A 14,148-nucleotide genomic window follows, 5' to 3' on the forward strand; every position below is an offset into this window, starting at 1 on the left:
CAATTTCTGAAATAAACTTTGTGGCACCAATGAGGGAGGTGTTGGATGCAAATGCCCAGGTCGCGTTTGTGCATGCCCCATTTTCCACTTCAGATTTATTTAATTGGAAAAACCAAATGCCGGGGTTACGGGAGGACCCAGATAAACATTACCAAATGTGGGACTCCATTTTTGCCAATCACAACCCCACTTGGGTGGATATACAGACACTTTTGAATATGTTGTTGACACAAGAGGAAAAGAGCCTCATTCTTTCCCAGGCAAGGGCGGAGGCAGCCCGAAACCAAAGGACAGGAAATAATGCCGCTGATCTGGCACCTGAAGTGGTCCTCCCTATAGCAGATCCTCGATGGGTACCTACCCCCGGTGAGGCACACCAACTGTTAACCAATTACAAAAGACTCATTCTTTATGGGGTGAGAAATGCCATACCGAAACCAATGAATATGGCCAAGTTGTATCAGGTACAGCAGGAGCCAAAGGAGTCACCCTCCGTGTTTTTAGAAAGATTAACCACCACAATGCGGAGATATACGTCCTTAGACCCAGACTCGGAGGACAATCAGAGATTGCTGATTACTCTATTTATTGGCCAAAGTTGCTCGGATATTAGAAAGAAGCTACAGAAGGTAGAGGGAGTGATGGGCATGCGTATGGGACAGATAGTAGAGATTGCATACAAGGTGTATGTGAATAGGGATGAGCAAGTGAAGAAGGAAGAAGGGAAAGTCATGAAGAAGCAATATGGCATGATGGCAGCCGCAATTGTGGAGGGGGTTACCCACGCCACTCAAGGTACGAGAGGGGGATATGGACCCCCGAGACACGTCAGTCAGCATGAGGCTCGGGGCCGCCCCCCACTACAGAAAGACCAGTGTGCCCGGTGTCTAAGAAGGGGCCATTGGGCTCGGGATTGTAAAGTAAGGACCACGGAGAACCGGGAACGGGGAGCTGACCACCAGTTATGGCAGGAGGGCAAGAGGGCAGAACAGCCAGGGCGGAAGGGCCCGCCCAAAGAGATGGCGCAATTTACAGAGGAGTATGATTCCGAATGAAGGTGGACGGGATACAAGGGGGGTCCGCAGGCAGAACCAATGCTAAAGTTAACAGTCAATGGAAACTCTCTACAAGGGCTGGTTGATACAGGCGCCTCTTTCTCAATGATGCCCCGGACCTGTTCCCGTCAGAAGATACCCCTTACGTCTCAAGTTGCCACGGTGATGGGAATAGAGGGCAACAAGCAGACGATACCCGTCTCGCAACCTCTAGCCGTTAGGTTCCACGATAAAGGAACAGAATTTAGTCATCAATTTTTGATATCATCTGAATGCCCACTCCCCATTTTTGGCCGCAATATTTTAAGTAAGCTGCAAGTCTGCATCACATTCCAGGACAATGAATTACATGTACAGGTTCCCAAGCGGAATGAATGTGCCTTCCAAATGGCACTCGCAGGAATAAAGGAGAAGAACATACAACAAGAACCTTTGATGATTCCTAGTGTACAACCAGATGTATGGGCAAGAAAAGATAATCCGGCAAGGGCAAAGAATGCTACTCCAGTTCAAGTAAGATTAAAACCAGGGGCCGCCCCAACGCCAGTAAAGCAGTTTCCCCTAAGGGCGGAGGTCCGACAGAGCCTATACAAAATGATCATTTTGTTCTTGGAATACGGATGGGTACACCAGACCACTAGCCCACACAACACCCCGATATTCGGAGTCCCCAAGGAAGGACGGCCAGGCCAGTATAGGCTAGTCCAAGACTTGAGAATTATCAACGAAAAAGTCCTGGAAGATGTGCCCGTTGTATTCGGAGTCCCCAAGGAAGGACGGCCAGGCCAGTATAGGCTAGTCCAAGACTTGAGAATTATCAACGAAAAAGTCCTGGAAGATGTGCCCGCTGTACCAAATCCACACATGCTGTTGTCATATGTACCCTTCACATCTACTACATTCACCGTCCTCGATTTGAAAGATGCCTTCTTCTCCATCCCACTACATGAGGATAGCCAAGATCTATTCGCCTTCCAATGGGAAACCCCGGAGGAACCACGGGCCTGCCAGCTCACTTGGGGCGTGCTCCCACAAGGATTCGTCAGCTCACCAAGCGAATTTACCAAGGCACTACAGAAGGACCTGGCTGGATGGTACCGAGAAAAGAGACCATCAACGTTGCTGGTTTATGTGGATGACTTGCTGATATGTAGCCCGACAGAAGAAGCCTGTACCGAAGATGGAAAGCACCTGTTAAATTACTTGTATAAATGCGGATACCGAGTTTCAAGGGAAAAAGTCCAATGGAATCAGAAGGAAGTGACCTATCTGGGCTACCAGGTCTCATCCCAAGGGCGCCGGCTATCTGATGAGCGAAAGAGGGCTATTTGTGCTGTCCCACCACCAAGGGACATTAAGACTTTAAGAGCTTTCCTGGGGCTGACAGGGTTTTGCCGACAATGGATCCCAGGGTATAGTGAATATGTCGGACCTCTGTACGAACTCCTCAAGAAGGACTCCAAGTGGCACTGGATGAAAGAATGTGAAAAATCATTCCAGAAGATTAAAAATGTGTTGCAACAAGCTCCAGCTCTTGCCTTGCCCAATGGAAGTAAACCTTACAGACTGTATGTGGCAGAACGAAAAGGCATGGCAATGGGAGTGCTGACGCAGAAAATGGGACCTGACCACCTCCCAGTGGGATATTACTCATCAAAATTAGATCCAGTAGCCCAAGGATGGCCTGCTTGCCTGAGAATTGTGGCAGCCACAGCAGTAGTGTTAATGAAAGCTGAGAAAATCATGATGGGCGCGCCAGTAACAGTCCTTGGCCCTCATGACCTTCGGAGAATCTTAGGAGAAGCAGCATCAAGGGTTTTAAGCCCGAGTCGCCAAACTCAATATGAACAGCAACTATTGGGCCGCCCAGACCTAACGCTAAAAGCCTGCAACACCTTGAATCCAGCAACACTTTTGCCGGAGCCGGGAGAGCTCGAGCATGATTGCATTGAGACCCTAGATACCACCCTATGTCCAAGAATTGACTTGACAGATCAACCAATAGATGGAAGACATGTGTTCATTGATGGTAGTTCCCGGGTGATAGAAGGGAAGAGGAAGACAGGATATGCGGTGTGCGAGAACATGAAGGTTCTTAAAAGTGGCCGACTACCCTCGACGTATTCAGCCCAAGTGGCAGAACTAATGGCGGCAATAGAAGCATTAAAAATGATGAAGGATCAAAGTGTGACCATCTATACGGACTCAAAATATGTCTTCCAGACGGCCCATGCATTTGCAATGATATGGAAAGAACGAGGATACGTGAAGAGCGGGGGACAGCTGGTGGAACATCGAGAGCAGATCATCAAATTCCTAGATGCTATCCAGGAACCAAAGAAAGTGTCCATCGTGCATGTGCTAGCTCACGGAAAAGATAAGAATCCGACATGGAGACAGGGTAATCAATATGCGGATCAAAAGGCAAAAGAAGCGGCACTTGAAGACGACTGCACTACGGGGACAATGTGTGCAATCCAACTGCCTCTTCCCACCAAGGCACCAGAATACTCTCAGAAAGAAGAGGAAAGAGCACAAGGTCAAAAGGCTATAAAATTAGCATCCAGATGGTGGCAGATACCAACGGGACAAATCATCATCCCACGACAGATCCTCCGTCAACTCGTACAGGATATACATGCGCAAACACACTTGGGTGGAAACGCGTTGGGAGATCTCCTAATCCGTCAGATCGTTGCACCAGGGCTGTATGAAGAAACAAAAAGAGCCGTATTCAACTGTGTTATTTGTGCAGCAGTCAACCCAGCACCGAAGCCTCCTACACCAATGGGAGGAAGACCATGGGCGTATTATCCGTTCCAAAGGTTACAAATCGATTTTGCAGAGCTGACTCGCAACCAAGGCTATAAGTACTTGTTGGTAATCGTTGACCAACTAACGGGATGGCCAGAAGCGTTTCCCACTCGTAATGCCACTGCAACTACTGTTGCTAAAATCCTACTGAAGGAGATCATCCCACGATATTCCCTACCAGAGACTTTTGAACCAGATCAAGGACCTCATTTCATAAGTCAAATTGTGAAGAACATAAGTTCCGCTCTGGGGTTTGACTGGAAGTTACATACCCCTTGGCGGCCCCAATCATCCGGTCAGGTGGAACGCGCCAATCGGACAATTAAGACATTGCTGACCAAGGTTTGCCAAGAGACATCACTAAAATGGGTCCAAGCTTTACCTCTGACTCTGACCATTATGCGAAACACTCCCAGGGGAAAGACTAAATTGACACCATTTGAGTCCCTTTTCGGACGACCTCCCCTTGAGTCACGACCCCAGACAGAAAGGGTTCCCATAACAGGGGATGTGGGTGCAAAACAGTTAAAGGAGTATGTAATTGCCTTGCAGGATGTTCTCTCCTCTCTCCACAGGCATGGTCGAGAATTCCAGAGGCTTCCATTAGATCTGGCAATTCATAACTTCCAGCCAGGCGATTGGGTCCGGATCAAACAGTGGAAAAAGGAGCCACTCCTACTAACTTGGGGACCAGAGAAGCAAGTCGTCCTCGTGACGGAGGCAGCAGTAAAAGTATTTGGAAGCGACAAATGGATCCATGTTTCCCGTATAAAGAGAGCATCTGAACCACTTACCATTCAGGAACCAGAGAAGAGGGTAGCGAAGGACCCTCCAACTGGCGGGGTGAACAATCAAGAACCCGAAGCTAAGTGGTCTTCGAGAGTCATGCCGGGCTCTGACCTGAAGCTCAAGTTCTCCAGAAGGAGGGACAGTCTATAATCATGGTTCCAGTATTGCAATCTAGACTAGGAACGGTCTTCTCATGTCTCCTACTTTTAATGGTATTGATATACCTGAGTTTCTTCCATCAGCCTCGGCTCCAGGCTGGGCAGATGAGGGATATTAGGTCCACACCCATCACAGTGGAAAGGACGAATGCATTTGTTGAACTTGCCCATCAAGTGTCCAAAGTATTTAACCTTACGAGCTGCTGGATTTGTGGAAGTCCAAAAGGTTTTCCAGAGTGGCCGTGGATTGCATTCCCGATAGCACCCCGGTGGCTCTTAAGCAATGCAAGTGAAGTACATGTTAATTTAAGCACCTGGACAGAACCCCATATCTGGAGATTACATGAGACTGGAGTAGGCAAATATTGTATCCAACAGAACATCACTGGGGGAGAACAGGTGGGGCACAGTAATTGCAATTGGACGTTAGGATGGCGAGAATACTGTTCCATCGGTAACTGTCCGGTCACAAATTGTACTCGATTTGTTTCCCGATGGAATACTACACATATCCAACTTGCAAATGGAACATGGTGTTTATGTATTCCGATTGCAAGTAGAGGGGGCTCCTGTAGGTCACAATGTTCAGATCCTAATACAGACATTCAATTGCATGAATGTAAAGAGAAAAACATAACGGTCCCGACAATTCTAAAAGAGCAGGGTTGGTTATGGAAACACCTAAATGGAACCGTTATAATGGGATTCCAACATTATTGGGCAGTATGGAACCAAACCAATAATGATACCAAATGTATCTACAGGAATGAGTCCCGATTATGGAAATGTAGTTTCATTTTAGGAAAAGGATATCGTATTGTCACCGGCCCTCTTGGTGCAAAGGATACATATTACATCCCATATAATCAGAAGTCCCCAGTTTTACATAATACCACTAGACCCGCGCTGAAAGGCCATTATTGGGTTTGCGGCCAAAAGGCATATGCTATTCTTCCCCTGAATTGGACTGGCACTTGTTACGTCGGAATTATACAACCATTGTATGCCATAAAAGGAGACAGTTTAAACCCTCTAATTCCAGTGTTCGATGAAGAACAACCTGATAAGAGAAAACGGTCCATAGATGTTAACTTAGCAAAAGGACAAGGTAATGGATGGGATGATACATGGCCACCTGAGCGAATTATTGCCACATATGACCCAGCCTCCTGGGCACAGGATGGTACTTATGGATACAGGACCCCCATTTACATGCTGAACAGGCTAATTCGATTACAAGCTGTGGTAGAAATTCTCACCAACCAGACAGCACACGCTTTAACATTGCTCGCTGATCAGTCTATTCAAATGAGAGAAGGAATACTCCAGAACCGGTTAGCCCTGGACTACTTATTGGCAAAGGAAGGAGGAGTCTGTGGGCTCCTCAATCTAATGGAATGTTGTCTCAAAATAGATGACAATGGAAAGATTGTGAAAGATGTGGCAAATAAAATGAAAAAGCTTGCACATGTGCCCGTGCAAACCTGGAAAGGGCTTGATCTTGGGGATTGGAATTCGTGGTTCAACTGGTTCGGAGGAATGAAAACAATGGTTATACTAGTTATGTTAATTTTAGTAGGATGTATGCTTTTACCCTGTCTGTTACCAATAATCATGAATGGCATTCGTAGTATAGCAGATAATGCAGCAACCAAAAGCAGTATGCAACTATATGGAAAGATAATGTACCAAAGGATATGTAGAGAAGACCCTTGGAATAATTCTGAGGAGAAAAGGGAAGAGCCCATTTAGTAGAATTTGAAATGGGCTCTTGAGGGGGGAATTGTGGAAAATAATGCTATAAGAAATAATGCTTATTTTGCTTTTGTAAAAACTTGCTTGGCCGCAGGCAATAAGAACAATGCTGGGGATTTAGTGGACATTCCATAGGCACGTACGTTACTGTTTATGTAAGCTGGCCTGGCTATCTCTTTGTCTGTGTAAACTACCTTGACCTGCAAAACCGGTTTTGCAAGTGCTTCCAATGGCGCTGAGTGAAGGAACAACGCCTGTCTCAGGAATGTGGCGAAGAGCCAAAAAGACCTTATATGGAAAAGATCGGGAATAAGGAAGTAGGCTGAGCAAACGGTTAATGTATGCATGATGTGTATGGGGCCAAGAGTATAAAAACCTGGCTGCGTCCAGGGAGGGGCAGACTCGGCTTTGTTCGTTTCTCCACTTGCAAGTGCTTCAATAAAACTCTGGCTTTACTTTTAAGACCGTTCCGTCGTTCCTTGAGTAATATTGAAACCTTGTACTTGGGAGCGGATCCTCGCCTAACAATAAAACAAATATTGTGGGCGTTTGTTACAGATAGGCTTTTCAAACACTTACGGTTGCTTCTTGCTGAGCATGCCTGATGTTATAATACACTTCAATATGAAATTTCTTAAATTAAAAATCAGCCATGAATTTTTTAACTTTTAAACTGCAGAAGATGACGGTCAGAGTATGGGGCAAGGTCAGTAATAGGATTACAGGTACTCTGTGAACATGGCTGATTTTTAATTAATTTCAGCCAATTATGAGACCACTGACAGAAAGAAGTTGAAGAGGGGTCTGGATTTTTTTCTCTTGTTTTACACTTTGAACTGTCGATTCTCTCTGAGTGTTTTGTGTATCACTATGAAAACTTAGAGGGTTGTTAAACAAGCATTTCTGAGTTCACTATAAGTTTTGTAAGGTTTTGTTTTGAAATGTGCTTATGAGAAGCAGCAGAATGGCATGGGAGGGGTATTTTCAATTTAACATTGCGGAATGCAAAAAATCCATGTTGGCTATAGTATACAGCCACTGTATAATTTGACCTTCCTAATGGCTATGGATTGAGTTAAGGTATTCTAAATGTAATTAATTTGTTGCACCAGTGTTTTGCTACTATTTGTATTAGTAAAAACTAATTAGTCTTATTAGTAAAAACTGCTGTGAGACATATTTATGCCTAGTTCCCCATTCCTTTTGTTTGTGCCTCCGAAAACAACATTTTGGCTCCTGAAATCCTCTTGCCTCTTACTTGATTCCTTTTGGCTTCACATATAAATAGAAGACCCCCCCCACTCACTCCTGCCCCATTTCATCACTCCAAGAGGCTAAATTGTTAGCATAAATTCAGACTACTCTTTGCTGGTCTAGTGACACTGCTCTCTCATGATCTGTTCCTAATGTTACTGGATGGTCCTTTTCTATTGCTGTTTTCATACACATCCTCCTCTCTCTGTAGATCTTTTCTTCAGTGTCAATATGGCAGCAGTGGTAGGTGTTGCTGCCCCATTGTAGAACCAGACCATTTTCTCATATCTGAACAAGAGGACTGCCTGTCAGCCAATCTTATGTTATCAGAGCTGTTGCTGTGCATCAGAGTATCACATCTGGCTCTTCTTTTAAAAAAGAAAACTAAGAAGTGGAACTTTCACCATCTCTTAATAATATATGAGCACCCTGTAAAAGGCATAGAAAACTACTAAAAACTCTTCTGCTTAGCTGTCCCTGATGTAGTATGCTTACTGGGTAATTTTTTGATATTTTGTTCCCTAATGTAGAGGGCCTGAGGTTGCACAAACATCATTAAGGCAGTAAAGCATGTAAGCATTATTTTAAAACAAAAACATTTTGGAACACCTGCGTGGCATAAATCACTCTTCAGCATCTGAATTATAAATATTAGCTTTTATGCAAAGTTTTCTTGTTTCTTGGTTGAGGTTTAATCAAGATGTTGTGGCTTTGATGAAAAATAGTCTTTTCTGTAAAGTCTTCTTCATTTCTTTTAATGAAGATGTATCTGTAATGCGGCTAGTCCAGCCAAAAGCTCTTTGCAGTCTTACTGTGTGTTTATACAGTTGAACACATGGTTTCTCACCTAAGTAATTTACTTGTAAAATGTATTTCCATGCATATGTTGCTGGTAATGAAAGAATGTTCAGGCTCTGCCAAACTTCTCTAGAAGTTTAATTAAAATGTTACTAGAGTTTCACCTACTGTAAAGCCTGGTTCACACATGATCGACCTTCATTTGATGATTTGTGTTAACTCTGTCCCACTGGAAAACACTGGGATGGATCAGGACTTCACTGTCCATCTGTCTGCAGAAGACTTTTGTCTTAGCGGAAGGATCTTGCTTGTGGATATGGGAGGTAACTTTAGTTGATTCCTGCTTCCCCTGTAGTCCCCAGTGCCACTTTCCACACTGTTTCAGATGTTCAACCTACAAAATCATTTGAATCTTGCTGTTTTGCACCCTGAGTTCAGGGACAACAGGAGACCATTGATGCCCATGTTTTACTTGACAAATCTGAATATCCCTAAATACAGAAGAGCTTTCACTGCAGCTAGGTTCAGTGTTCTGCCATCTGCCCTTCTGGATGGAAGGCACAGAAGAGTATCCCATCATGAATGGGTCTGCCCACATGGAATGGGAGAAGTGGAACCTGTGGGTCATGTTTTATTGAACTGTTCTTTTTATAGGGATTTTTGTTATTTTATTACTCCAATTTTACAGAGCATTCCGGGTAAATCCGATGGCTTTTACTTATCTCATTTTTTGGCAGATATGAATCCATGGGTTACAGCAAAAGTGGCTAATTTCTGTGCTGTTGCCATTGTATGCCAGAAATCAAAGACAAATTATATTATATAGGAATCCTGTATACTGAGTGTAATTTCCTAGTCAGTCTTGATTTTATGTATTTTATATGGTTTTGGTTTATTTATAATGTGTATGTACTGGTCTGTGAAATAAAAACTTACTTACTAGACATTCAGCCTGTCCTCTGGAACTGTGTAGGCGAGGTGGAATAAGAGTTGCAGGGGGGAATCGGCAAAAGTCACCTTCCCCCCCCCACTAGCTGGGGTGTTTCCAGAGTGAAATCCTGAGTGGAGTCTGGATCCAATCCTTTTGCGTTTGAGTTGACATCCAATGGAAACCATATATGGTGGTTGATAACTCATTTTGCACATGCAAGTCACTATTTGTTGCTATAGTCAATGAATGATGAACCATGTGTGTTGAACTACCCCATGACCAAAAATGACTGGTGACAATCAATTTATCTTTGATCTATCAACAGAAACACTGAAGGGAAAAGGTACAGGATCATGTATGCACCCATAATTTGTAAAAGTACAGTAGGGCCCCGCTTACCGGCACTTCGCTTACCGGCGTTCTGCTAATGTGGCAGCTTTCATTCCCCATTTTAAAGCCGATTTAGCCGATTTTGCGGCATTTTCGCATCATTTTTGCGCGATGCGCCCCATTATACTCAATGGGGTTCCGCTTTACGGCGATTTCCGCTTTACGGCGGGGGTCCGGCACGGAATCTGCCATATAAGCGGGGCCCGCCTGTACCTGAGAAAATTGATACCAATACAGCATGCGCAAACGCAATTAGTTGCTGAAATACAAATACTAATATAAATATTGCTGGTGTCTTAATGTGCACACACATATACAAATCCAGATTGGAATAAAACAAGCAATGACTGGAAAGTTGCAAGATAGATGGTTAAGGATCTGAACGAAATCTCATTTATGCCAAAGCAAGAACTGGTGAGTGTCTGTCACCAGTCATGTGACTTTGAGATGACATTAATGATGAGTGTCAGAGCTCAGCTATAGCTTCAGGCATCTGTAAATGATTTCACTTGGGAGTTCTGTAGAGCATGTTCACATCCTGACCAAGAGAAGCAAGTGCGCATAAAGTCTTAACCATATGAACAAAAGATCTCTATGCTGATTCAAATTAAATTACCAATTTATTTTAGGCTTGAAACCTTCGGTTTGTGTTCATGTTTCATTAATTTGCAACCTATCATTGAAAAAGATAGTTTTACTTCAAGCTGCTACTGTTGTTTTATCTTCCTTGTTTTGTTTGTATGTTTGTTTATAACTGTTAGATTTGGGAGGCTCTTCATTTAGGCAAAAAACTATTTGTTTTCAAAGTCTTTCTTTGAATAATCAGTTTGAAAAATGGAATGGCTAAGTTGTGATAGGAAACTGAATCTGACTGGTGGGGGGAATCCTTATGTCCCACACACCCCCACAGATGAAATTTAACAGGTGGACTTGACAGCCTTCCTGGTGCTTAGACCTGGTGCTTAATGGGGTGAGATTGCCCCTAAAGGACCAGGTCCGCAGCCTGGGGGTCATTTTGGACTCCCAGCTGTCCATGGAGGCCCAGGTCTCTGCAGTAAGCCGGGCAGCCTGGTACCAACTTCATCTGGTACAGAGGCTGCGACCCTACCTTCCTATACATCTGCTCCCACAAGTGATACATGCCCTGGTCTCCTCTCGATTAGACTACTGTAATGCGCTCTACATGGGGTTACCCTTGAAGATGGTCCGGAAACTGCAGCTGGTACAGAATGCGGCGGCACACTTAATAAAGCAGAGCCGTCGCCGGGACCATATCACCCCAGTGTTGATGGAGTTACACTGGTTGCCAGTTGTATACCGGGCCCAATTCAAGGTGTTGGTATTAACCTTTTAAACCCTATACGGTTTTGGCCCAGCTTTTCTGAAGGAACGCCTCCAGTATCACCAAATATGCCGCCAAACAAGATCAGCCTCACAAGACCTTCTCTCAGTCCCACCGGTAAAAACAGCTAGGCTGGTGCGGACCAGAGAGAGGGCTTTTTCGATCGTGGCCCCCACCCTCTGGAACTTGCTTCCTTTTGACCTTCGACATGCCTCCTCCCTGATGGCTTTTCGCCGAGCCTTAAAGACCTGGCTATTCAGGCAGGCCTATGGGATATCTGGGGTGGGTTAGGCTATTATGCTGTATTATTGAAGGATGGTTTAGATGAACTGATGTTAATATTATGATTGTTGTATGCATATGTTTTATATTGTATTTTATATTGTGTAAGTCACCCAGAGTGTCCGTTAAGTCGGACAGATGGGCGACTAACAAATAAAATTTTATTATTTATTATTATTATTATATCACAATGATGTCAGATGACCTGTTTTGCATACCGCTGTGTTCAGAAGCTCTGACAGTCTGCTGATTGTCAGCATTTGCAAAGCACTGTGTATGAGGCTTTGCAGGTGCTGCCAATCAGTTGTAGGGCAGGTGGCCTGGCCTGGCCAAAATGGCATCATGGGCCAAATGGGGAGGTTTGGTGGGCCTAATTAGACCTGCAGGTCAGAGGTTACTACCACTGGATTGAATGAAACTAAATATTGCTGTTAAGTTGAAATCTGTTAAATTTTATTAGTGCTTCTCTCAGATATCTTCTCCAGATTGGTCCCTTTTCTGCTGTGGTACTTACATGAGTCTTGTTATTCTTTCAGATACTGATGAATACAGGCCACCAGTTTGGAAATCTTATCGTAAGTGTTTGGTTAGATTTGATTACTATTGCCCCCACCCACTGTTAGTATTTTTAAATTTGTTAAAATTGTAGAAGTCTTGAAATCAGAATCATTCACTTTTAGTTTACTATGTTGTGTCTGAAGCCATGTGTATTGTTAGGTTAGATATTCTGAACTTTACTGAAAATGCATTTTGGCTGCCTATTTTCTTCTATTAAAACCAGTTGAACCAGGGGAGATTTTTTAAAAAACTTAACAAGCCAAATTTATATAGGCCAAGTTTCATCAGTCATGTGAAGCACTGAATTTGAAACCCAACATGATGACTAACATAAGCCCAACATGATGACTAACTTAAGCTTCTGTGACATGGTGAGAGGAAGAGGGTTTAATGATACCGTGCTTTGCATCATGTCTCTCACAGAGGGCAAAAAAGCACTTTAGAGAATGCCCATATATGCCTCTGACCAGGGGTCCAATTTAAAAATTGGGGGATCTTTACTAAAGTAGTTGCTCCCTGTTCTAAATCTACACATGCATTTCTGCATGCATCATAGAATAAGCAGAACAAGACAAAAACCTTCACAAACCCAAATCCTGAACAATCACCTTTCACAATCCCTTGGGCATCCAGGCTTATTGGAAATTTGGCTTTATTCATAGCTAGAATTTAGTTTATCTATTGTTAACTTGTGTGTTCCTTTATGAGCTGAAGTTGAAACAAAAGGTAGCACCGTATTTGTTCTCAACATGAAAGGATATAAGGGAATTTGGATGTGGTGGTGTATCTTTTTTTCCGTTTTTTCTGTAGGGCTTTTGTTCCTGCTGCTGAGTAGAAGTGCCATAGGACTTATCTGTCATTATCAGTGTTCCACCATTATTTAAATCTGTTCTGTACTGAAATTAATGACAACCTTCATTTCATTTCATTTGTGCCCTGGCTTTCTTTTCCAAGCCTCGAAGGATCTGTAGTACCTTTAAGAGTCCCCTGCCCACAGCTGCTATCACATAATCACTACTGTCAGAACCTTTGTCTGCTTCAGAGCCTCCTAAGTGTCCCACTGTGCAGCTTTTGAGTCATAACTTATTATATCAGTCACTTGTCATATGCCAAGCCAGTCACTTAATATAAAACCATTAACTCAGAAAGTGACTCGAAGCAGGCTTTTGTCTTCAAGCTGATGATTAAAGGATAAAATTGGTGCTCGTTGTGTTGCTTATATTAAACATCATTAATCACAACAAACATACATCCAGCACTTGTCACCCAGAAATACATGTGTGTTCTCGCCAGTTGCAAATAAGAATAAATTGCTGAAAAATAACCTTTTGTAAGCAAAGTGAAGCTTTTCATCTTTTTGTTGTTGCCTTGCAACCAAAAGGTGCAATTCTGTAGAATATTTCCTATGTGCTTACCTTCTCTTGAAAATCCATAGAGAGTTGTGGGCATCTGACCTATAATAAGGTGTTCAGGCCAGGATCTCTGAAACAGCTTTCAACATAACAGAGCTAAGCCATGACTTTAACTTCTCCTTCCCTCCTCTTCAAGCATGTTGTTGTTAGGGTGAATCCAGGCTTCACTCCAACTAGTGGAACACAACCCTCCAGAACAGTGTGGGAAGTGGTGCTGGTGGCTGCAGGGGGAGGAAGAAATCAGCAAAAGTTGCCTCCCTGCCCAGCAGAATCTCTCTACTGGATCAGAAGCCTTCTATGGGTAGAAGGAGACTTTCCATCTACATAAGGCAAAGGCTGCCTCCATGCCATCCCATTGTTGTTTAGCTGTTGCTGATATGTAGTAAATATACATTTTCTTATATACCGAATGCCACTTTGAGCAATTATTGTTATTGTTTTTGTTTAATTATCTGCTATTCATCCTAAGGTCTCAGGGCAGGTTATAACAAAGTAAAATACAGCATTAAAAACAGTTTAGAACAAATTATGATCACAAAGGTAGAGTGGGTCCTAAAAGTATACATCTCGGGTAAAGTGCTGCATTTTCAACATTTGCTGAAAACTGTGT

At 43.4% G+C, this 14,148-nt stretch overlaps 1 protein-coding gene across 4 annotated transcripts in view; it reads left to right on the forward strand.

Moving 5' to 3' along the window:
- CHN1 (chimerin 1) overlaps positions 1-14,148 on the forward strand; it is a 157,447-nt gene that overhangs the window by 46,134 nt on the left and 97,165 nt on the right. For 3 of the 4 annotated variants that reach the window (XM_061608424.1, XM_061608423.1, XM_061608425.1), the window contains one exon: positions 12,105-12,143. In XM_061608424.1, coding sequence (XP_061464408.1) covers positions 12,105-12,143 — 39 coding nt within the window. Of the gene's footprint in view, positions 1-4,444; positions 7,062-12,104; positions 12,144-14,148 lie in introns of those variants that run through there. The other variant, XM_061608422.1, reaches the window with a different exon arrangement.

This window comes from Rhineura floridana, chromosome 2 (assembly GCF_030035675.1).
Source record: "Rhineura floridana isolate rRhiFlo1 chromosome 2, rRhiFlo1.hap2, whole genome shotgun sequence".
NCBI lineage: Eukaryota > Metazoa > Chordata > Lepidosauria > Squamata > Rhineuridae > Rhineura > Rhineura floridana.